The following is a 25564-nucleotide window of genomic DNA, read 5'->3' as shown; positions in this document are numbered from 1 at the left end:
GCAGCCAGGTATTGGTTATAGGTGGCCACCAAGTAGAGAGACTAGCCTGCCTGCTTTGCCCACAGCTGAGGGGGGGTCCGGGCATTGCTGGGCTTTGTTTCACATCTGTGAGTAAATGGTTTTGGAGATTTTATGCTCCTTAAAGCAGAGCATCTTTTGGAAGGTGGCAGGGGGGGTTCGGGTCAGATCAGTTACACTTTACCTGCAGGATAGTCTCAAAATACTTTTCTGAATTAGCACCAATCATTTTATTTGACTGCTTTCTAAACCAAGTACTATAACAAGACTTTGTGTGACAATTCTTGGCTTTATTTTCTAGCAGAATTCTTATTTCTGATTCTCCTTGATCATTCATACACTCACTTGACGAGTGTGTGTTCAATTCCAACTGTGTGCCTGGCACAACGCAAGAGACTCAGGGGGTGGGGCGTGAGAGGACATCTAAGACAGACAGGTGTGTGCTGAGCACACAGGAGTGCTCAGAACAAAGAGCAAGGGGCAGGAGTTTTTCAAGATGGCTCTGGGGAGGCTTCACTAGTCCTACTGTTTTGTGCCTCAAGATTCTTACATGAACAGCGTTTACTCTGTTTTTTTATTAGACTTTCGAGAGTAGCTGAAGAAACTATCAAGGATTACTTTGAAGCACGTCTTGCGCTACTGGAACCAGTCTTCCCAATAGCGTGCCATCGCCTCTGTGAGGGGCCAGATTTCTCAATGGATTTCAATTACAGACCCCCACAGACTATACCAGAAGGTAAGCCTTGTTTTTCTCCCACTTTGAAATGTGACATTTTAAACATTAATAACCTTTTCTTTGAAGAAAACCTTAACAAACTCCATCATGTATACTAATTATATAAAATAGGTAAGAACAAAATGCAGCCGATACCATTGTAGCTGACCCTGAGAAGTCTACACAGCAGTCTTTACATTTGTTTTAGAAGTTTAATAAGTTTAATAATACTTTTTATTAAAATTTACTGAATCTAGCTTTCAACATGGTTTAAGTCCAGAATCAATATTTTTCTTGAGTTTTATTATTGAGTCTTGCCCTTTAGAAGAGATCAAGAATAAAGAGAATGTGTTGCCCCATTGTAAAGTTGAGTAGTAAGAGATGAGAATTTCAGTCCTGCCTCCTATGAGTTTATGCTTAACAGCTACTTGGCAGGTGAGACCATGGCCGCCTCTAGGACACGGGTGCCGAATATATGGAATGGAGACAGCACTTTCTTGGCCTGAAAGGTGGGAATTGGGTTGGGTTCTGGCTTTTGTTTTGTTTGTTCTTGTTCAGTTGCTCAGTCGTGTCCCAACTCTGCAACTCTGCAATGCCACACTCTGTCCTCCTCTGTCTCCCAGAGTTTGCTCAAACTCAAGTCCATGGAGTCAGTGATACCATCTCATCCTCTGCTGCCCCCTTCTCCTCCTGCCTTCAGTCTTTCCCAGCATCAGGGTTCTTTTCCAGTGAGTCTGCTCTTCACATCTGGTGGCCAAACAATTTAGGCTTCAGCATCAGTCCTTCCAGTACACACTCAGGGTTGATTTCCTTTAAGATCAACTGGTTTGAAATGTTTTGTTTAAATATTTGTTAATGGAAACTTAAGCTACAGCTCTACCAATCAAAGCCAGTCATTCCTAACATCTTAGTTGTTAGTCAGCTGTGGATTTGACTGTCCAAGTGGACCATTTGCTGGGCACCCACACCAGTGCTCTGGTGCAGCTGGACAGCCCTGGGTTACATGTGGCTTTTTCTGCACATGCACAATGTCTGCAACCACTAACAATGTTTTCTACTCATCTGAAATCTTACCAAGACAGCCAGCTATCCTGACTCTTGAGACTTGGCATATGGTCTTCTCAGTCTGCTCTCAAAGTCCCACCCAGACCAGGACTTTCAGCCAACACCTTTAAAAGTACTCAAGTTTGACAGACATTGACCTTGGTATCTTGAGGGGTATGTAGCTCTTAAAATTGAAGGAAAACAATTTATATTGATAACCATGAAACAAATGCCAGCAAATTGACTAGAGTACCTTGGTCATACCCTTTGTTTGGATCAAGTATGTGTCTTGTCAGACTAGGGTTAAGGACCACTCTGCTCCTGGATCCCAGTCTCAGGTTGGCAGGAACATAAACATGACCTTCATGAACACGTTTTCTAATAGGATTCCCCTGTGGATGGCCTGTGCACTTAAGCTCTCATGATGTCCTCAAGCTCTGCGAGGTGCCGTCTTTGGATGGAAATTAAAATCTGTATTTACATCTCCTCGATTCAGGCTCTGGCGTCCTGCTGTTTATCTTCCATGCAAACTTTCTGGGTAAAGAGGTCATTGCTCGCCTCTGTGGACCATGTAGTGTACAAGCTGTTGTTTTAAATGATAAATTTCAACTTCCTGTTTTTCTGGTAAGTCTCTGTAGTTCATTACTGATGAGTACATTCTTCTAATCAAAAGCAGGGATGACCTATAAATTCTTCTATTAATCGCAGTTTTTGGAAATGGCAATAACCCAATAATCACTGTTTTAAAATTCTCGGTCTAGAAACTAATTTTAAATATGCCTTTAAATGCATTATAATTACAAATGTTCACTTAAAATTCAAAAAGAAAAGCATGCTGTTGATGTTTCAAAAAATCCCAGTGCAAACACTGTGCTGTTATATAGTGACCATTTTACTCTAATTTTTTTAAATTAAAAATGCCCTTGAAGATGTTCCCTGGTGGCTCCGACAGTAAAGCTGCCCAGAATGCAGGAGACCCGGGTTCAATCCCTGGTCAGGAAGATCCCCTGGAGAAGGAAATGGCAACCCACTCCAGTACTCTTACCTAGAAAATCCCATGGATGGAGGAGCCTGGTGGGTACAGTCCATGGGGTTGCAAAGAGTTGGACACGACTGAGCGACTTCACTTTCACTTGCCATATACAAAAGTCTGTCCTTAGGCTGAATTAAAATTAACTGGTTATGAAGATTTTTAATACTCATGTTATATATATATGTCTGGATACATATTAATGAAGGATTTATCTCTATATTGCTTTTCCAGATGAAGGTATCTAAGTCAAGGGAAAAGTAATCACAGCATGTTGCCTTATAAAGAAACACAAACAAAATGTATTTTCTTCTGTGTCATTAGAGTCTAAAGATGTCTGGAGTCCGGCTGTTACTAGATAGAGATGGCTGTCTACAAAAATGCTCATCTTTCATTTGCTCTCTTCCCCAGGACAGTCATTTTGTTTACTCATTCAGCCCTGTGGCAGGCCTCAATAAAATGTTCATAAGGCTGACAGAAGCACCTTCTGCTAAGGTGAGAATCCTTTCCTTGCATCTATTGTCACTGCTCGGGTGTTCCTGCCTGGATCTGAGATGGGCTCAACCCTCTTGATGTCCATGGAACACAGCCGTAGGGGATGTTCTATACTGTGATACCTAATTTTCCACGTGTATGATCACTAGCTAGACTGAATAAGGGAGTAACCTAAAAATTCAAGTACTTGGATCTTTAATTAAAATAATGGTACTCTATCCACTACACCGATAACCAATTTGAGAGTCCTGCCAAAGAGACAGGGTTTTTTCCCCCTCTCTTCTAACTAAGGAAAACTAGAAATATATCCTGGTGTTTTTTTTTTTCCTTTCAACAGGTTAAGTTGCTAATAGGTGCATACAGAGTACAGCTACAGTGACCAGAAAGAATTGGGAGAGTTTCTCTTAAGACCTATTTCTAAATACTCTTTGAAGCAGTTTGGAATTCTGGCACAGCTAATATTTCCAAATTTAAAAGTTTCTTCTGTAAGCCTCTTGCATTGAAGGCCAGTCATCTGTTACAGTCTGTTGAGATGGGACACAGTGGGTCTAACATAAAACACAGCTGTAAGTATTTGTGCAAGTGTTCTGAGTCTCAGTGTTGTGTCCAGACTATGTTTTTCCACAATGTGGAATGGTACATATGAGGATTATTTAAGAAAATTAAAACTTTTTTTTTTAACTTGAAATTTTTTTTTACTAGCCCTAGTGAATTTTTGTGTTAAAAAACCCCAGCAGGAATGTTACATTAAGTTATCCAGGCACTAAGATAAGGTATGAGTTTGCAGCCCTCAAAGTAGGATGAATCTTAAAAAAACACGAGGAAGGTTGAAGGTTTGACCTTTCCAACAAGCTGTTGACATCAATCCTGAGTAAGTGACAGCTTTGTATATGTGCAGTTATCCTTTATTGTTTGCAAAGAAAATAAACCAGAATCTGAGATATAGCAGAAAAAACAAACTGGGACATTACATGAGGCATAAAAAGTGATATTACATGTGAACTGTATCCTTGTTCTTGAACCCAAGTCATCAGATGGTCTGTTGTTCTGAACACTAGGAAGGCCAGCCACACTGTGCCTCCAGTCAAGTGATTTCCCACGGGGCTAATGCTTCCATTCTTTCAAGAAACATTTGGCAAACTAATAAACCAAGATGTCTGGATTATTGAAATGTATAAAATCATTAAGTTCGATTGGTTTTATAATTGAGTTAAATTTTAATGAAAAATTTTCAGAAATGTCTGGGTTCCAGAACCCTGTCAGATACCAAGATCCAAGATGCTCTAGTTCTTTACATGAAATGATGTTGTACCTGCATTTAACCCGTTTGAGTCGCACCTTTTACTTTCAATCATCTCTGGACTAACAGTACCTAAAACAAAGTAAATGCTAGGTGTTAATGTTAATTCTATGTAGAGGGTTCCTGGTGTGCTTTAGGGGAACTTTTTTCTGCCCTAGACTCAGGCAGAACTTGTGGATACTTAGAGCAAACCACATACACTGTATAGACATTTCAGGGTTAAACTGACTTTTCCTATAGTGTCCTCAATAAAATACAATGTTTGTCTGTTTTCTATCTCAAGTCTCAGGACTTCAGCAAAAAGGTGATGTGAAATGTCTGGAATGTCTGGTTTAGCAATAGTAATACCTGCGTTAGACTTTTCAACTGTATTGGATCCTGTACTCCTCTGCATCTGACTTCACAGCTGCGAGATCTGTGTCAGCAGCAGTGCACTTTGTCCAGGATTGTAAGAGAAGTGAGTTTTTAAAGAACATTCCTGTTATCATAAGAGCACACCTTTACAAGAGCACTGGGAATATAACCACTTGTAGAGCCATGCAGGTTAATATAGTTGTTTTCATCTAAACTCACTTCTCTCTATAGTAGGTGAACCTAAGCAGATGTGCTCTTGGGTGGGGAAATTCTGACCCTTGTGGCTTAAGGATGATGAGGTCTTGAACCTCTCAACTGCCAACTGACAAGGCAGCTGATTAGATCAGATCCTTCAGTTAATATTTCCATATGTGTATATAATGATTGCTCTGAAAAACCCAATTCTCAAGCAGTACCTTATCAAAGGTTTACAGATTTGCTGCTACTACTATTGAGTAGAAACCAAAGCCATCTCAAGCCCCATAACTACAACTGAGCTTAGGGCCACAGGAGATCTCAACTATAATGGGATTGCATTGCTCATTATCCAGATTCACTGAAGAGCCATTAGTACACATTTTTCTACTTCAGTTTTCTCTTAACTCTAAAAACCTTGACTCCTCAGCAATTACTACTTTCCAGTGTATATACTGGGAGAAGGAAATGGCAACCCACTCCAGTGTTCTTGCCTGGAGAATCCCAGGGACGGGGGAGCCTGGTGGGCTACCATCTCTGGGGTCACACAGAGTCGGACACGACTGAAGCGACTTAGTAGTGTATATACTGAGGTAAGAACATAATGCAAAATTGGGTTGTCAGTTTAACTCATCAGAGAACTGGGCAACTCTCATGAATGTGACTCCAACAGAAAGCACATTATACATCCTTGTTTAGGGTACCAGCACCAAAGAAAAGTACCTAATATACCTACCAATAAATGCTGAAGTATGGCTGGATGGGAAGTTACTGCCTTTGCTAGACATTCTCATCTTAACTCCTTAAGTAAGTGGAATGTCAGGAAGTTTAAATTTGAAGCTCAAGTGCTACTTTTAAAATTCTACTTGGAACTGTTACACTTCCAGATTTAAGTCATATGAAAATTTGCTAGTTTATTTAGTAGTAAGACTTTAGCATACAGAAAGTTGACAGACTTTAGTGTGTTTTAGGGTTAGGGTTAGGGAATAACAAAACATGATTTACAAAATAAGAATTCAGAAAATTTTGGGACTTGCCTGGCAGTCCAATGGTTAAGACTCCATGCTTCCAATGCAGTGGGTGCAGGTTCAATTCCCAATCAGGGAATTAAGATCCCACATGGACAAATATATAAAGTCTTTGAGAATTTAGAAAAATTTCATGAATGCAGTAAAATCTGTTTCACAGCATAATACAGTACAAACCCTTTTAAGTTATTCTGAAAAACATTGCTAGGTAAGCTCAGGACACTGAGGGCGTCTACACCACTTCCCTCTGCCAACCTGCAGGCAATGAAGCTCTTTTCCAGGCAAACCTGGCGTTTCCAGGCCTGACTTCTTCCAACTGGTACAAAAGAGCTTTACTCGTGGGCTGGAAAATGGTAATAACAACGGTGAGGTCCACAATCTAGTCAAGACACACTCACCCTGAGCTCCCCAAGAACCACCCTCCTGTCTGCCATCATTTTGTGGAAGAAGCTGACTTGCAGAAGCTCTACCACAGTCTGTCTTGATTCATGTCTCACTACTTCCTTCCCTTGGGCCAAGATACATGTCAGTAAAAACATGATTCTTCTCACTTGAACAAAGAAAAATTTCTTATAAGTAGTTCCTTTGTCTTGGGGACTAACCCAAAATTGTAGGTTACTTGGGGTATTTTTTTCTTTTTTTTAAAACCTACAACAATTTCTAGTTCCAGGGGGTAGGGGCTGGGTCTGTGGTAGTCAGTCAGTGTGCCAGGGGAAGGTATACAATTGAGGAAAACAAACCTGGATAAAGTGTCATGACTGCTCATCTATCCACAGGTTGTTTATAATGGAGTGGTAATAAATTGAAAAATAAAACAAAATTCTTCTGGCTCATTTCTCCTTGTCATGAATTTCTCCCACAGAATGATTTCACCTGGGGGGAAAAAAAGTAAATTCATTGTTAAAAAATAGTAATAGTATATATTTTCTAAAGAAAAAATAAGGTTTCTGTTACAAATAATTTGCTGGGATAGAATTCAACACCTGAAGTCATATATTTGACCTATAAAACTAGTATTTTGTTGTGAACTCGTATACAGAGATTAAAAGTACCTTAAGAGTTTGGAAAACCAGGTCCCTAGCCCAGAGCAGCACCACCTTGTTAAGAAAGGAAAATTCTTGGGCCTTTAAGTCACAGAGTGGGGCCCAGCAGAGTGGGGCCCAGCAGTCTGTTGTATGATTTCTGACAGAAAAATAAGACACTTCTTCCTTCTTCTAGAATTAAATATACATCTTCCATTTTATTTAACTGTCAAAGTTACTGTTTTCCTTGAATGAAGTTTCTTTTCACTGACCAGAAACTAAAGTCTGGAATGAAAAGCAGTAGATTGGCCATATAAAACCATATCTTCAGCATCATAGCACAGTTGGCCTATGTACATACGGGTTTTTTTCTTACCTGTATTTTTTTTACTTAAGTAAGGAACCTACGTACTAAAACACTTTGAAAATTTAATGCCAACAAAATGCCCAGAGTATAAAGTAATTCTCTGTAAACCTATTTTCAAAGGGCAATTATAAATTATAATTGATCAGTAAAAAAAGGGTTTTTAAAAGTAAAACATTATTTTTAAAGGGGGCAGCAGGGTAGAGCTCCTTGGTCTAGAGCTTAAGAATCAGTGCCTTCACTACCATGCCTTGGTCAGTGACCTGAAATCCCAATAAGCCATGTGGTGTGTTCAAAATTTTTTTAAACTGCTGGATCCCACCACACACCACCCCCCACCCCCTGCAAGATCCTGTTCAGTAGACAATGTGTAGAGCTGGGAATTGGCATTTCCAGGAAGTTTCCAGGTGATAATGATTCTGACTCGGAGCTTCAAGAACAACAACCCAATGTAATTCCAGGGCTGGATAAACAGCTGTCATATTGTGTGTCCATGAGACCTCAGATGCTTTGAAAAGGTGACATTTCCCAAAAGTGTGGCCCCGGTCAGTGCTGCTCACTCACTGTGGATGCAGATCCCCTAGGACCCTATTAAGCCAGTGCTCTGATGTCATCAGTCTCATCTCACAAGCGATAATCAAGAAAGGCTGAGGTTCCTGCTCCCCAAGACCACTGTAACAAGAACAGATTAAAATCACCAGATTAGGGGTGTGGGTGAGGGAAAAAATATCCTTAATACTTTTGGGATCTATTAGGATGACAATATACCATTCATGACGGTTGTCATCATAATGACTCTAAAGAACTTTATAATTTTTAAAAATATTCGAAAATCTGTTTCTAAAATCCTCTTTCAAAGGTGGAAAGCAGCAAGGGAAAAAACGGAGTTCATGTCCCAGGTTGAATCTGAGTTGACGATGTTGAGTCATTTTTAAGATTATACGCTTTCCTAAGGGACACAAGACTAAAATTTTAGGCTGAGAATGACTAGAAAACAGGAGGAACTTTTTTCTGCATAAATAGGACCCTGTTTATTGCATTTCTATTCCCTGTCCAGTCTCGCCTAAAGACTAATCAGTATATTACTACCAGTGGGGGAAATTGGAGCTAAAAATAACCTCAAATCTTCCACAAAGAAAAGAGCAGCAACCCTCTGAATCACATACAAAGACAGAGAAGCACAGGTTTCAACTCGCCCATAAACTGTTGTACTAATGCTAACACATGGACCAAGTCATTCAGCAAATCCTGGCATCGGGAAGATGAAAGCAGTGGTGACTGCAGGTGCTGGCTGACCTGAAAGGAAACTCTGGCAGGTTTTCCTCAGCTCTCAACTTTGGGCTCACACAGGAAGCCAAATTTCAGGTAGCTTCATCCATGTTTCCTTTTCTCCTAGGATTACAATAAAATCCGATTTAGCCATTTAAAAACAAGTTTAAATGATCAATTAAAAACCATGTGTTATCTCATTTCCCACAGTCCACGACAGTAATTAAGTTCCACCAAGACGCCATTTAAATCTCTACCTCATCTGATTATGTCCATTCAGTCAAGATTGCTCATCTGATTATGTCCATTCAGTCAAGATTGTTTCTTTGTTTCGTCAAAGAACATCAACTGACTTAAAATTCTGCTCAATTTTGTGTTTCAGCAGCAGAGAAAACACTTCAATCCTAGATGGTAAAGTGTCCTGTTTTCATCTTCCATAGATAGGTCCTCTTGTCTGGACTGCTGGTCCCTCATCACAGCCCTGTGATGCTTGTAATACAAAATCCTACATAGGATCCCGATTCCTATCCTATCTACAAAATGTTATTCGGCTTGTTCCAAGGTAGGGCACACAAAACCTGCTGTGCTCCATCAGATGACTTCTTACCTACCAAGACAGCATGCACTCCAGGTTTTCTGCTGGGGTACAGTTTGTGTTTATTGTTACCTCATCCGTATGAAGTGTGTCTTAATAGCATCCCTGAAATACTAGTTCCGTAGTACACAATTATAATTGAGAAGTAAATAACTAGTTTTAGGCTCACTACTACTAGTGACCCAAATATACCAGAAGTAACTATCCTCAACTGGTACTTTTCAAACCCGTTTAGGTCTCAAATTACCTGAGAATTGGATGAAGTATCACCCTCCCTGCAAAAAGCATGCAAAAATTATGTGAAAATCCTGGGTGTGCAACAGGCTCACAGCCAACTCCATAGTCCCAGTTTAAGAACCTTAAATATATTTTCAAGCAAAGCATGCCATAAATCAACAAAAATTATGTTTTATATTATTTCCATCTGCAACTAGCATTCTACGTTAGTTTTATAACTGTATTACCTATATATATTAACCTTTGGTAAAATCAAGGATGAGAAGAAAAATGGAAATAAATCAAAATGGACACCCGCATTACTTAACTCTTACAGACACAATGACACCAGGACTACTAAAGATTTTAATTATCTTCAGTGAACCCACAAATTTTGCAAAGCACTAACTACACTGAAAACTAAAAAGGTACTCTCCAGAATTTAGAAACTGCTAGTTGGCAGTCTTAAAAAGGGTGGTTTACCTTAATCCTTTAATTCAATATTAAAAAACAATCACTAGAGTTGTTTAAAGAAGTAGTCTCTGGGATTCCTTGGTGGTACAGTGGTTAAGAATCCACTGCCAATGCACAGGACACAGGTTCGATTCCTGGTCTGGAAGTCCCACATGTCCTGAGGCAACTAAGCCTGTGTGTGCCACAACTACTGAAGCCCACCCACCTTAGAGCTGGTACTCTGCAACCAGAGAATAGCCCCCACTCTCCACAACTAGAGAAAGCCTACACACCATCGAAGACCCAGCACAGACAAAAAAACAAAAACTAAAATAATGACGTAGTCTCATACCAAATGTGGCCAGATTTACTCTGCACTGGGTTGTAACCAATACCAGTAAGACACACACAGGTGTCCTGCTACCCACATCCATTCAGTGATGCTCATAATTTAGAGTTAGGAATCTGAGGAGATGTAGAAGTTTGATATACTTTTAATATGTTCTGATCCTGAGGAATATTCAAAATGTGAAGATCAACCAAAAATTGTATTTAAATAAAAATAATTTTTTTCACAGTGCCACAAGGCTTGTGGGAAATTAGTTCCCCAACCAAACAACAAACCCAGGACCGTCAGTGAAACTGCCAAGTCCTAACCACTGGACTGCGAGAGAATTCCCTAGGAAAAGTCTTTAACTAAAACCTGAAGCTGTAACTATACAAAAACTATGTGACAAACGTCCGTTTTAATTTTAGGATAAAAGGCTCAGTCAGAACTTTGTAAGGTCTTCACAGTGCATAGGAATCTGCCTGCAAATGCAAGGCACACAGGTTTGATCCCTGGTCTGGGAATATTCCATATGCTACAGAGCACCTAAGCTCTCGTACCACAAATACTGAGCCCACGTGCTTCAAGAGAGAAGCCACCACGATGAGAAGTCCGAGTACTGCAACGAAGACTAGCCCCCACTTGCCAGCACAAAGCACCCATAAATATTTTTTTAAGTCATAGGCAGAGTTACTTTAAAAAAAAAAAAAGCTGTGTGAGAATTAATGTTTGATTTTACATTCCATTCCAGTACATCTGAAATGGCTGGTAACAGTGAAAACAAAAATGACTCCAACCACACCGTAAGATTTTTTTCACATAGTCAGAAATGTGAATGGCCGATATCACATGTACTTTTCTGATGACTTTTCTCAAACAAACATTAAAAGTACAGAAGGCATATTCTTAACAGTCAACTATGTACCAATGAGATTGAGTACTCACATTCTCATTTTCCGCTGAGTTAATACAAGTCAATCATTATTACATAGTCTATTATATAAATTACATATAAATAATAGTACATTGCAAGAAATTACTATGGAAGATAAATACTACATAATTCAACAAGTATGGAGGTTGAGGAATACTCTACAAAGGTCTTCCAATTACAACACATGAATTGTAAAAACTGAATAAACAGGATTTTAATAATGGCTCATGGTGAAAAATAATACCTTGCCAGAAATCACCCCCAAAGGTAATGTTCTCCTCTGGAGCAGACTCCTGTGGTATTGAACCATAAAGGAATCACATTCTTTATTAGCAAGCTCGCAAACGCCTTCTGAGAAATTCTGAAGTTCGTAGTTATGGAGAAGGGGACATCCTCATGATTGTCACCCTCTGTGATCTTATGCAGAACCAAACATGATCCTCGGCCTTTATGGCAAAGACACCACAATAATGGCCACAAAAACAATAAACCAAAGGCAATTTACAACAGGCAAAATATGTACTGTACTCTTTACTGAAGTAATCTCATTCTGTTACCTAATACATTCTCTTTAAGCAACAAAGAATATGTCTTCAGAGATTATAGAGAAATGGTTTGTGATTAAGAGAACAGTATACCAAAAATTCAGAAGTCATTATTTTCCAAGAAAACGTAAAAGCAGTAAATCTGTTAAAAACATAATATATATATTTACAAGTTCTTCCTGCTTTTTGATGTAATACAATTTCAATTGATGAACACATGATACAAGAAAATACACCTTAAATTGACTGAATTCATCAGAAGGTAGACATTTTTTCAACATGACTCTAATTTTCATGACTTCTGGATTGAAAATCTGCAATAAAACTTAAAAACTCTAAGGCTTTGACTTTCTATCAGGTTCATGGATCTTCCACCCATGTTATCATGACAGAAGATATCACACCGTAAGATTTTTTCAACTAATAAGTTTCATCTTTCAGCTGGCATTATACAAAAATATGTAATAAAAACATTCAATTTTGGATTCCCAACATCATCTGGCTTTTCAGAATTCTAAAAGCTATCTGTACTTAAAATATACATATATATTATCTCATAGGTTATATACACAGATCAGTGAGTTTTATATCAACTAGTAATGAAACTTACACAACCTAGTTGTAAACAGCAGTTAAAAGTATGGTAAAAGAAAGGCAAATGTGCTTCACTAAAAAGGTACCTTAATGGCCAAAACTATCTGAAAAGATAATCAACATGAGAAGTTACTAGGGAAACATAATGTGCCTGCATCTCAACAGTGAATACCAACAGGACTGATGCTGGCATGGATACAGAGCTGTAGGCATCATCACTGCTCGGGCTGCAAGACCAAGCAACTCTGGAAAACTGCTTGGCTGTTTCATACGCAACACTCAGCAACTCCACCCTTAGGTATTTTCCCCATGAAAAATGAAATGTGTAACTAATTTGCAGAAGAACATTCATAGCAGTTTTATGAAGAGCCCAGATTTGTATGTGTCTGCCATATGTGCAAAATCGATTGTCATGAGAGAAAGAAAGACCTTGGAATTGAAAAACACCACTGAAAATTGTCAAACTTAATTATGTTTCCAAATTCCTACAAGGCATTTTAAGTTAAAAAAAAAAAAAAAACCCAAAACAAAGAAACCAAAACTCTTCAAAACAAAAGTGAAAAAAAAAAAAATCCAGGGACTTTACTGATGGTCCTGTAGTTAAGAATCTGCCAGCCAATGTAGAGGACACCGGTTCAACCCCTGGTCTGGGAAAACCCACAGGCCTCAGGGCAGCTAAGCCCCTGTACCACACACCGGAGCTCACAAGCTGCAACTACTGTAGCCTACGCACGCCAGAGCCTGTGCTCCACAGAGAAGCCCATGCACTCCAACTGGAGGACAGCCCCTGCTCTTTGGAACTAAAAAAAAACACATGCAGCAAGGAAGACTCAGCACAGCAAAAAAATGAAATTTTAAAGGGAAAAAGCCCAGCAGCATTATCGGGTTGTGATAGTATTTCTCAAGTGCCCTCCCCAAAAAAGCCAAAGAAAACCAGCCTCTGTGGTCGTATACTCAGGTTAAGTTTTAAAAGCAAGTTCAGCTACAGCAACAATAAACTGTGTTTTTTGCTCAAGATGACATTACTTGTTCAGCCTCCACTGTTTTCTTTAAAAATTCAATATTCCAAATACATTACTGTCACAAAGAATCCCACAGTAGTTACTTCACAAATTAACCATGTTCACATATAATGAAAAGGAAAAAGAATGAACTATCAAATGACAGTCAACAGTTATTTCAACATATACTTCAAACCACTTAAACACAGCATTTAACATTGAAGATACCATGTAAATGAACAAACTAGGAAAAGCATTTCTTGCAGAACCCATTACGCATTCATATGCAGTGAATAATATCACAATGCTGTACTTAGGAGACGTCGTTCTTTAGTTGCTCAGTTGTGTCCGACTCTCTTGCAACCCCAAAACATCAAACAAGTTTAATGTGCACTGTTGTGAGTTGATCATCTACTTAAATACAAGGTAGAAATAGGTGCTGAGCAACCTTAGTGAGGTGGCTGGAGGGTCACCATCTCAGAGACACTCTTTCACTCTGGGTGCCACCTACCAAGCCCCTCTCACGGGAACTGCTGAATTAGTGTGTCCCAAACAGTATTTCCCTGAAAATTCGGCAGGCGAAAAAAACGTCTGTTTGGGTTCTCCATAATAGCTTACAGAAAAAAATCTAAATGAACTTTTTGGCCAACTCAATACACTGAGGTGGTTAAATGTCTTAATGCTCTGTTCATAAGCACTGCACAAGATTCCAACCATTTCTTCAGAAGAAAAAAAGAAGGGGGGGCTGAAAAGTCTAAAAATGGGAGAGATTTTCAAAAATCCTGTGTCACATTTTTTAAAAGCACAAAATTTTTTTGATTATTGGGGAGTTTGAGAAATGCACACTCTGCAAACTAGATGACTAGAAAACATTAAAACAAGGCTTTTTTTTTTTTTAAACGTAAAATCATCCATCATAAATCTCATTTCTCAAACTTTTTATGTCTCCACAACATCTGAACATGCAACATGCTCACCTCAGCAAATGCTAGGAGGGCTGCTTGATGTCCCACCCCTTGGCCAACGACTCCACAACCCTTCACAAAGCACCACAGGAACTACAGAAATGTGTGGGCACTTCGGCACTCCCTTGAGTACCTTTTTAGACTATATATGCTATCGTATTTCCCCTTTTTGGTCACCATGAGGACTTATAAAGACATATTAAAAATATCTCACTGTGACTTCCAAGAACTCCAGTGAGAGCCTAGAAAGTTGCCTGCTAACTGATTTCACAAAGCGAGGTGGGCAGGGCAGCAAGAACCCCGTAAGAGCCTCAACTCATACCAGTGTCCCTCCATAAACTGCTCCAGAACCACTTTACTCCAAACAGTATTCAACTTAAACTGTACACGTACTAATGCATGAACACTGCTACTGCGGTAAAACAACAAAAGAGAAGGCAGGCTTTTAAACAGATCCCCCCTTTTCCCGTCCCAGAAAAGTCTGGAACAAAAGGCATAAGATATAGGGGCACGTTCCTGCTGAGACAAAACAAAAAGTTGAAACAAATCTGGAGTTTTGAACATTCTCAATTTGTGTGTGTGGGATCATCTAGCTACATCCAAGTGACTGAAAAATAGAAAATTTAAATGGCTTCAAGGATGAAAATCAGACTCCACACTCTCTGTCGTTTCCTGGCTAAACCTCACTGAGGCCCAAAGATGAGCTCCCCTCAACAGTAGACACCTTTGATGACCATCAAAGCTGAGCCCACTGCATCTGAGTCATCGAAAGCCTATGTGGACCAAGCCCAGCTCCCCTTCCCTTCTCTTTACTTGTCATTGGTCTGCCTGTTGCTTGCATCCTGGGCTCTCCTTCAGTCAAGTCCTTCATCAGCTGCTACAAGCCTTTCAGGTCAGGTCAGTTCAGTTGCTCAGACATGTCCAACTCTTTGCGACCCCATGGACAGCAGCATGCCAGGCTTATCTGTCCATCACCAACTCCTGGAGCTTACTCAAACTCATGTCCATTGAGTCGGTGATGCCATCCAACCATCTCATCCCGTTGTCCCCTTCTCCTCTCACCTTTAATCTTTCCCAGCATCAAGGTCTTTTCCAGTGAGTCAGTTCTTCACATCAGGTGGCCAAAGTATTGGAGTTTCAGTTTCAGCATCAGTCCTTCCAATGAATATTCAGGACTGATCTCCTTTAGGATGGACTGGTTGGATCCCCTTGCTTGGGAACTCTCAAGAGTATTCTTCATTCAATACCACAGTTCAAAAGCATCAATTCTTCAGCACTCAGCTTTCTTTATAGTTCGACTCTCACATCCATACATCAGTACTGGAAAAACCATAGCTTTGGACCTTTGTTAGCACAAACCAGGTCACATCACTGCCCAGCCCGGCCCAAGCCTTTTCTCTGGCTTCTCATTTCAAGTAAGAGTCTCGTGGCCTCCACATACGTGGCTCTAGACTTGTGTTCTCAATAGGCCAGAACTGCTCCCAAGAGGGAGAAAATTAGTTGGTCAGCAAAAATTTTAATTTTATGTATAAAGCACAAATACAATACACAAACAGCTATCTGTGGTGCTAAAATTTCACTGAATGGGATGGTTGAGGGCTTCAGTCAGACAAAAATGGGAGGAAAGAGGGGTAAGAACCCTCGGTTCACTCAATTCCAGCCACAGTCCCTTCCTTGCTATAAATGGTACCCCTCAGCTTGAACAGGGCTCACCTTCAACCTCTAACCTCCCAAGCCCCCTCCCCCTGTCATTCATATCAGCTCAAGAGCTGCCACCTCTCCTCAGGAAAACCTCCGGGGCTGTCCTGGCTAAGTGGACAACCCGCCCCCTCCCACCACCCCCAGTGATGTGGATCCCAGCTGCAGCCCCAGCACCAGCAAGGCCACACCACATGTTCAAGAACACTGCTCACCTGCACTAATAACCACCACGCATAAGGGAACAAACACCATGGAGAGAACACTCATATGACAGTAGATACTGGGAAAGTGACCTGTGACCAAGGACATTCCAATGTTTCAAAGAGCAAACTACTCAGTCCTTGGGTATACAACATACATGTAATTATTACTACCTTAAGAGACAGAAAATTTTTAATTAAAAAAGTCATTTCACGTTGTTATATAATGTTAAATTTATATAATAATTCATTGAATAACAAACTGCAATCCTTTGGGAATGAACATAAGCGTTTCTAAACATTTTATTAATTTTACACAAAACTTAAAATATAGCTTAGGGACTCCACCATTTTTGGCTTATAAATGAAGTATATCTCCCCCTCCAGTATTTCCAAGTAATATCAGATTTTAAATTCAAAGTGAAATTTTAACAACAGCAAAGAGAGGGAGGATTCTTCTAGAATAAAGAATTCCCAGTTCTTCCTACTCATGCTATTTAAGAAGTGAACTTCAAGTCAAGCACACCACTGTTAATACACTGACCCATTAGCTCTCCCCAGTTCAATCATATAATTTCTCTTCCAAGACTTTTACCATCACCTGCAAAGATGCCATTATTTCCTATCAACATATGACATTTACTGAGTTTATGCCCTCAGCTAAGGACTGCTGGGGGTAACGTTAAGTTGCCACTGTCCACAATAAGGACAGGCAGCATCTGAAAAAAAAACATTAAAAACACACATACCTGGGCTTCCCTGGTGGCTCAGTGGTAAACAATCTGCCTGCCAATGCAGGAAACATGGGTTCATTCCCTGATCTCGGAAGATACCACATGCCACGAAGCAACTAAGTCCCTGTGCCACAACTACTGAGCCTATGTTCTCTACTGAAGTCCATGCCCTAGAGCCCATACTCTTCAACAAGAAAAGCCACCGCAATGAGGAGATCAAGCACCACAACTAGAGAAAAAAAGTCCACATAGCAACAAAGACCCAGCACAATCAAAAGAAAAAAAAGAAGACCCCAAAACCACACATACCCTATGGCCTAGTACTCTATGTCCTACAGACATAGTCACACACAGTCTCTATTCTGTGTACCCAACAACATGCTACAAGGCATATAACGGGGAAAAAAAAAAGAATCAATGAAACACTATCCCCAAAAGATCTGGTACACACACCTATGACCTACCAATAAGTATAAGAAGAGTGAGGGATCATTTAGAACACTGAAAATAGAATATTGTGAGATGATTAATAGGAGTGTGTAGTTGCTTGCATATGTATTTAGAATGTAAACAAACATGCCTGTGAATGCACAAAACCTTCCAGATGGATGCACAAGAAATTGTGACCATGGCTGCTCCTGGACAGAGAAACTGGGTGATGTGTAGACAGTAGCAAGAAAGTTTCACTGTGCACCAATCTGGATCTCCGTGTTTGTGTATTAGATACATATTATTCAAAAACTCACAATATACTGAATTAGTTTATGCATCAATAGTATTTGAAGGCCTCTTGATTTTTATGAGATGTCGCTGCTGCTAAGTTGATTCAGTCGTGTCTGACTCTGTGCGACCCCATAGACGGCAGCCCACCAGGCTCCCCCGTCCCTGGGATTCTCCAGGCAAGAACACTGGAGTGGGTTGCCATTTCCTTCTCCAACGCATGAAAGTGAAAAGTGAAAGTGGAGTCACTCAGTCGTGTCCGACTCTGTGCAACCCCATGGACTACAGCCTACCAGGCTCCTCCATCCATGGGATTTTCCTGGCAAGAGTACTGGAGTGGGGTGCCATTGCCTTCTCCTTATGAGATGTTAATGCTTTCTAATACACAATGGTGTGACAAAGAATTTCCAGGTCTCCAAGGACTTGAATGCTGCTACAATACACAGCCTGCACTAAACAGGGCTTATTCCACCTCTGGTTTCCACACTGTCTAATGCTGGCCATTAACCAAGTATGAATTAAGTAAGTTATTTAAGTGTGCATTTCTAATGAATACAATGGCAGTATTCTATGGAGCCTTAAAGGTTTAGCTGTATTCCAGTATAAGACTCAGTTCACCAAAGCCTTCAAGTTCAAAACCTAAACATCCACAGAGATGTGTGAAGGGTGTATCAGCCCCTAAACTATATACATGTGCACTGGTCAACTATCCGCTTCACACTTTATCAATTGGTGCTCACTGTTGATGACTGTCAAAATTCTCAAGCCAAGATCATTTCCTAAGCTGAATGATTTTCCATACTCAGCACCCTTTCTAGATGTCACAAGAACGTGAAGAGCTCCATCCTGACCTCACAGCTCTGTTCCTGTAAGTTGGTGGCACCAAAATGGTATATCGGACTTGGGGTTCAAAACCAGTCAATCTTGCCTTTCTTCCACATAACCTCCCCAACATTCAATTAACCACCACCTTCTGATCATTCTGTAATTCAATGCTATATCTTGGTTTGATGCCTACTTTTACTCTCCAATCCTTTTCCTGATCTCAACAAGCTGTCTGGCCGGCAGTCTGAGTTTAACCAAAGTTGTCCTTCCACAATCCAGGTAACCTTGAGATACAAATCTCAGGACTTACTCTCTTGCCAATACATTCCTTATGGTTATTATGGAGTAAGAGCTGACTAGTTTTCCATTCTCACTTTGGCTAACTTCTCACTTCACACAGCTTTGTTCATACAGAGTCCTCTTTGATACCACCTGCTCCCGAAACAAGATGCAACTCACCCTGGAGACAATACTAGGACATCTCTACCTCCCCAAACCTTGGACACACTCATGAAGTAACTCTCCCCTTATGTTCTGAAGGGTCCTCTAACCCTCCTGCCCTGAACAAAAACATTCCCTTCTCATTCATAGTATGCATATCCTTCCCAACTAGTTTATCTTATTTCCATTTCTCTTCTCCAAACTCCCTGTAACAATTCTGAACAGGTTTCATGTGTACTGTACCAAGTTGCCAAGTGTCCCCAGCACTGCCACTGAACTGTGCACACAGCAGGTGATTATTTCACATGAACACACACTCTAATAAGCCCAGCACAAGGTACACTCTTTCCTGATAACAACACTCCACGACTTATTGTGTATTCACACATGCTCTCTTGAATTCTCCCTTCTGCTTCCCAATTCATGCAGATATGACCAATCTCAACCCTGCTGGTGTTCACCAGCCGTCCCTGCACTGCACTTTAGTTCCTGTGCTGTACTTGAACCGCAAGAGTTGAAGTTGCTCAAAAACATGAACACCTTGTGTCCACCCAACACTGGCTCCTTGACCTTAAATGAAGCAAACCCTTTTCGTATGGAGCTAATAGACCTTCTTTGGAACCAATGATTCAGAATCACCAGCCACTTCTAGTGAATACCTAGGCTTTATCCACATCTAACAATAATGTGATCCCTTACAATTCATTTGTGAGCCCTATACGATTTTTAAAAAATCATTTATTTTATTGAAAAATGTAGTAGTAGCATATATCCAAGTATCATGACAGCAATAAAATGTCTACATTAAATTAGCATTTTTAATACCTACATCATGATGTGATAAAATTCATTTAAAGAAAAAAAAAGCAAAATTCACTGTGGCACTAGCACCCATGGTAAGTGTATGTGCGCTCACACACTGTCCAGAAGAAAAGAACTAGTAAAGGACAAACTGGAAGAGAATTGTAGTTAACAGTCACGATGAACTGTCCAGGGTTCACTTAATGCTGATCTTGCCGAGCACATGCCAAGAGGAACACATGGATCCAGCAGAGCCCTGGAGCGTCAAGGGGCCCAGGGCCCCTGCAGCTGTTGACAGCTCGGGTGGGCGCAGACAAGGCCAGCCTCCAGAAGGCGCCACGTAAAGACAGCAATGAGAAGCAAGGGAAACTAAGGAAATGTTCAAGATAAAGGGCACTGGGAACATTTTATGAAAAACTGAGATAGTCCAAACACCTAATTAATTGGTCTTAAAAAACAATTCTCTTTCTACACTAGTAAGTATAAAGGCAGGAAATTGAACCATAATTCAAATAAATGTATTAAAACATATTTGTATTTCAAATACTACATATTTGCTATATATATAAAAAAATTAAACCTCTAACTCAACGTGATTATATTTGACCTTCATTAGAAGTTAGGACAATATACACACAACTATAACATGCTGATTTTTACCTGAAATGGCACTATATTGTAAACTAGAAAAAATTTTTGAACCTCTCCAACTGCATTTATCTCCTAACTTTTCAGCAGCTCTGACGTCAGGAGCAAAGAAATCTCAAAACAGAAAACTGCTGCTTGCAGGTTCCCAGGTGGTGGCACCCCACCCACTCTTCATACTCTGCCCACATTAAATTTGTCTTCACCGTAAAGCACCTAGTCAGAAGACTTACAGAAGCCAAAATGCAGGGACTAAGTATTATCACTATACAGTTAAGTTTACTATATAATCTATAAACATTTCAAAACACCATCTCAAAGGGAACCCAGAAAAGCAAACAATGACTGTAAGTAATTTTAAAAATCCCCAGAAGCCATCCAACTGAACAGTAATAAATGTTAACCAAAAGACCACAATAATGGAAGCAAACAAGGGAAAACAGGGTGCAGTGAAAGGGAGCCAGCAGCCTTAATCAGGGTATGGAATAATGACTCACCCTTGAATAATAGGAATTAACAACACAAAAGACCAAAAGAGAGAAAATTCTTCAAATTACGTATTACATGCTTTTTCTCCTCCCAATATTTGCACAAACTAATATCTCAATCTTTTTTGATACAATACCCAACTTACTAAACAAAGCCTGAGAAGAACAACTATTCCCTTCAAAACAGAGCATTACTGAACTATTTCTCCTGGAAACCATAACCACGGAGCCACCTGACAGTTCAGTCACTGGAGGAATTATCACCATCACCATCCGTGTCCGCTGGAGTACACATGACGATCACACTCCCTGAGAGCTGTTCTGGCCCACTTGTCCCCTTCTCTCCAGGTCATACCAATGCCAGGAAAACAAGACCGGAACCTTCAAAAACCAGCAGCCTTTGATTGACACTCAATTAGAGAACACCAGACTCCCCTGCAGAGGACAATGGCAACCTGCTGCCCTTTCTCATGTATGCCTGGGGCTCCTCCGGCACCAACCTCCACTGCACGGAGCTCAGGCACTCACAAAACTGCAGTGAGAGCCTTTTTAAGTTAGAACTGATACCAGCAACCTCGCCTCCCCAGGCTCCCTGTCCGTCCCAAATCACTCCCTTTACATTCTCCCTTCTTTCCTAGCTCCTCACTCTTTCTTTTTAGACATATTTCTATAGATGTATGTAAGGGCATATAGTCTCCCAAATTCTGTTACACATGCAGCTTTGCTCAATGTTCTGCCTCCTCTTCTTGCTCTAACTCCCCACTGTGATGACAGCTAAGAACTTGCCAGTTCTCACCGCGTTTCCCTCACCATTCACCAGACTCCAAGCTCACAGCAGGGAGAGACCAAGTCTATTTTCTTCATTATTTACACACAGGCTAAGACAAAAGCTGCTTAAAAACTGTCTACTTAATGAATAAGCAACCTGGGAGGCTCATCCACACACATGAGCTGCAAACTCTCAAGTCTATGCCATTTCCTCTTGGGTATCTCCTCAGACCAGTTCAAGAAATAGAAGTACCAACTGTGCCATGATACTGGGAACATTGATAAAAGATAAGTAAAAGGCAGGTACAACAGACAAACAAGCACCACACACTGACGAGGTGACAGTAATGAGAAGAAGTGGTCTAGTTCTGTGGGGAAAGGGTCCTCCTCAGAGACCCAGGGAAACAGGTGCCATCTCAGGGCTCAGTGTGCAAGGGCAGAAGGATGGTGGGATGGAAACAAGAGAGCAGGTCAAATAATGCCCATGGCCAACAAGACAGCAGGGGCTCTGTTCAGACAGAACTACTGCATCTGGCACAGGGTAGGAGCCTTTTAGAAGGAAGCACAGGATATTATATGGAGAATAACTGCAAGAGGGACAGTAAAAGCAGGACCAGCATGAAGTGTACTAAGTCACCTTCAGTGATAAATGACAAGGCCTTTCTAGGTCACTGTTCACCAGAGAAGCTTTATACAGTCTTTAAAACCCCAACAAACCACTGTAGGAACTCAAATCCAAAATATTACAAAACCCAGTGGACAGCCATTCTCTCCCTCAATCAGCTACACCCCATGCCCAGTCCTGAGCACTTACCTTCCGTGTCTCAGCAAACAGTATCACCACTGGCCCAGCACTCAGACCAAACACCGCAAGGTCACTAGCACCCTAACCTCCTGCTACCATCAGATTACTGCAGCCAGCCCTGGGCATGCGCAGGGGGCTGGTTCCAGAACCCCCTCAAAACACCAAAATCCACTATAATATGGCAAAGCATTTGAATATAAATCATACCTCCTATATGGTAAGTATCTTTAGATCACTTACAATACCAAATATAAATGTTATGTAAATAGTTGCCTATGGCAAATTCAAGTTTCAATTTTTGGAACTTTCTGGAATTCCCTACCCCTCCCACCCCAACACTTTTCAGTCAACTGTTAGTTGAACATGTGGATACAGAATCCAGGGACACAAGAGCCAACTGTCGTCTCAAACTGCACTCTATGTGTAAAATACTTAGCTGTAATCTGAAGAACCCTCATAAATACTAAAGATCCTGTCAAGGAGCAAGTGTAGCTGGGGAGTGGGGGTAGGGAATCAATGGTCTATGTGGTCACCTGTCTTTCCATTTATGACCTAGCCACTCCTGTCCTGACCCCTCCTCACCTCAAACTCAAAACTTAGCAATCTTCACTTCTCCACCCTGACTCCTGGCCCTGGATAGCTCCTTGTTAACTACTCATTGCCCCCGAGTCCTCTCTCCAACTCCCACCTAAAAGTCTACCCTGGGCACTTACTTACTCACCTTTAAGTCCTGCTCAAAAATGATCATCTTAGTGAAATCTTCCCAACATGAGTGGATATTCGCTTCTGGGTTTCCAGAGCACTTCCTAATTGTTTCATTACTATCAACTGGCCTAATAGTTTGCTTAATCTCAAGAAGGTGCCGTATTTTGTTCATTTTTGTATTCTCATTAGTGAATACAGAGTCTGTCTTACAGTTGGTGTCATTCATCCACTAAACATTTAGTAAGGACTTGCTAGGAACTGAAAATATATCACTAATTGACAGATAAGGTCCTTAACTTTCTCAGAACTGACATCCTAGATTAAATGGAGTAAATAAATGAAGAAAATTTCACAAAGTTTTAGGAGAAATCTTACATGACAAAGTGTCTTCAGGAGTTAAGAGTAAATATTTTATAAAGAAAGTGTCAGGTAGATAACATACAAAAGTAAAGGGAGTAAAACGTGTGTCGCTACTTCCTGAGAACTGGGAGTTCAGCCGCGCTGGCCACTCCTGCACAAACACCAACTGATCATACAGGAACGCTGTCCCACCCTGACACCTCATAGTGAGCATACACTGAGCAAACCCTCAACCTCAAGTTATTCTTTTTAAAAGATAAAAATAAACAGATTCATAACTACAGGCCATGTAACAGGATTCGAGGATTACAATCATGTAAGGAAAATAACAGAATTTGACAGTTACTATCCTAGACCAGCATTTCCCAGAAGAAAAATAATGCAAACAACAAAAGAAATTCTAAATTTCATAAAAGCAACATTGAAGGGGGAAAAAAAGCAGCAGATGAAATTAGCTTCATAGTAAACTTTATTTAACTGAATATATCCAAAATATTACCAATCTAACAAGTAGTCATATGAAAAGTTAAGATAGTTTATTCTTTCTTCATACTAAGTCTCTGCAATTTTGTGTCTATTTTACACATCTACTTCAAATGGCAAATTTTCTTCAATACTTATGTATTAGGTTTCATTAAATTTAAGATGCAAAAGTAAATTCACATATCCAAATTACCCCAAATATGTTTACTACTGCATTGATAACCGAATTTAAGTTAATTATAATGCAATTAAAATCCAGTCCCAGCCTCACCAGTCCTGTTCCAAAGACTCAACAGCAACCTGTGGCCGCCACATGGAACAGTGCAGCTACCACGTGGACTGACTGTACCACTCACTCGACCACAATTCTGTTTTATCAGTACAGACTACATTTAAGAGAGTTCTGTCCCTTTATCTCCTGAGATGGTCATTTTCCAGTCTCCTTTAATAAAACAGCTATCATTTTCTCTAGTCATCTCAACTATCTGTCACTGAGTGTCTTCAGATCTAGAATGTAAATGCCAGAGAGCTGAAGGCAGGACTGTCTTTGGCACAGCTGTCTCTGCAGTACCCAGGCTGCGGGACACTACTGCCAATATCCAACTGCTGAAATCAGTCTTGTTTACATGTTGCTAAATTATTTAGTATATGTATTATATGGATATGACCAAAAAAAAAAAAAGACTGGACATGTTGTGTCAGGCAGTGTTCTTCCATATTGTTCAACTAATTACAAGATAATTCAAATTATCAGATCTGTATTTTTAACCCAGAGAAATCATCCAGTCATTGTCTAAAAGATCATAATTTGAATAACTTGGCTTACCTTATCTCTAACACTTGAAGCACAAACACTAGAATATATATTTAGTCTTCCTGAAATATAAACACATTACATTGCAAAGCAGAAATTAAGAATCTGAATAGGTATTTTCTATATTGTACTTCACAGCCCCCAATTTGGAACATGTCATTTTCCAAGAACTTCTGATCTTCCTCCTACATATAATATACATGATTTAATGGCTCACGATAAAGGCCCATTAAGCATAATATACAGCTAACAAGCAAAAAAACAAGGTCTCTTACATTTTCCTAATAAATCATTATGCATAAATCTAAATAGCAACAACACATCATAAAACTTTGATGGCTTCCTGGGAAGATAATGGTGGGGGGCTGTAAGAAGCAAACGTCAAGTCTGAATCCAAAAACTACAGTAATATAAAAACTATAAACAGAAACCCAAGACAGTTTCCTTCTTCAAAATTTATCATTTTTCTGCATTCATATGCCTAAAAATAGTTAAGCGCTGACTTTTGTAGATGTCCAAGGACTTCCCTGGTGGCTCAGATGGTAAAGCATCTGCCTACAGGGTGGGAGACCTGGGTTCAATCCCTGGGTCAGGAAGATTTCCTGCAGA

At 40.2% G+C, this 25564-nt stretch overlaps 2 protein-coding genes across 4 annotated transcripts in view; one reads left to right on the top strand and one right to left on the bottom strand.

Annotated features, from left to right (window-relative positions):
* The window catches only part of MPHOSPH8 (M-phase phosphoprotein 8), a 48276-nt gene extending 41264 nt beyond the window's left edge, over nt 1-7012 (top strand). For both annotated transcript variants that reach the window (XM_027557643.1, XM_027557642.1), the window contains exons 11-14: nt 600-754; nt 2274-2401; nt 3219-3302; nt 3640-7012. In XM_027557643.1, the coding sequence (XP_027413444.1) occupies nt 600-754; nt 2274-2401; nt 3219-3302; nt 3640-3681 (409 nt within the window). In that variant the 3' untranslated portion in view covers nt 3682-7012. The remainder of the gene's footprint in view (nt 1-599; nt 755-2273; nt 2402-3218; nt 3303-3639) is intronic.
* PSPC1 (paraspeckle component 1) overlaps nt 6046-25564 on the bottom strand; it is a 77135-nt gene continuing 57616 nt past the window's right edge. Inside the window, exons 7-10 of one of the 2 annotated variants that reach the window (XR_003513813.1) lie at nt 8862-8957; nt 8130-8237; nt 6920-7052; nt 6046-6522 (exon numbers count right to left, since the gene is read on the bottom strand). The gene's annotated coding sequence lies outside the window, so the exon portion shown is untranslated. Of the gene's footprint in view, nt 7053-8129; nt 8238-8861; nt 8958-25564 lie in introns of both variants that reach the window. The other variant, XR_003513812.1, reaches the window with a different exon arrangement.

The sequence above is a fragment of the Bos indicus x Bos taurus genome, chromosome 12, assembly GCF_003369695.1.
Source record: "Bos indicus x Bos taurus breed Angus x Brahman F1 hybrid chromosome 12, Bos_hybrid_MaternalHap_v2.0, whole genome shotgun sequence".
NCBI lineage: Eukaryota > Metazoa > Chordata > Mammalia > Artiodactyla > Bovidae > Bos > Bos indicus x Bos taurus.
The sequence above is the reverse complement of the archived record's forward strand: the minus strand, read 5'-3'. Positions and strand labels throughout refer to the sequence as shown.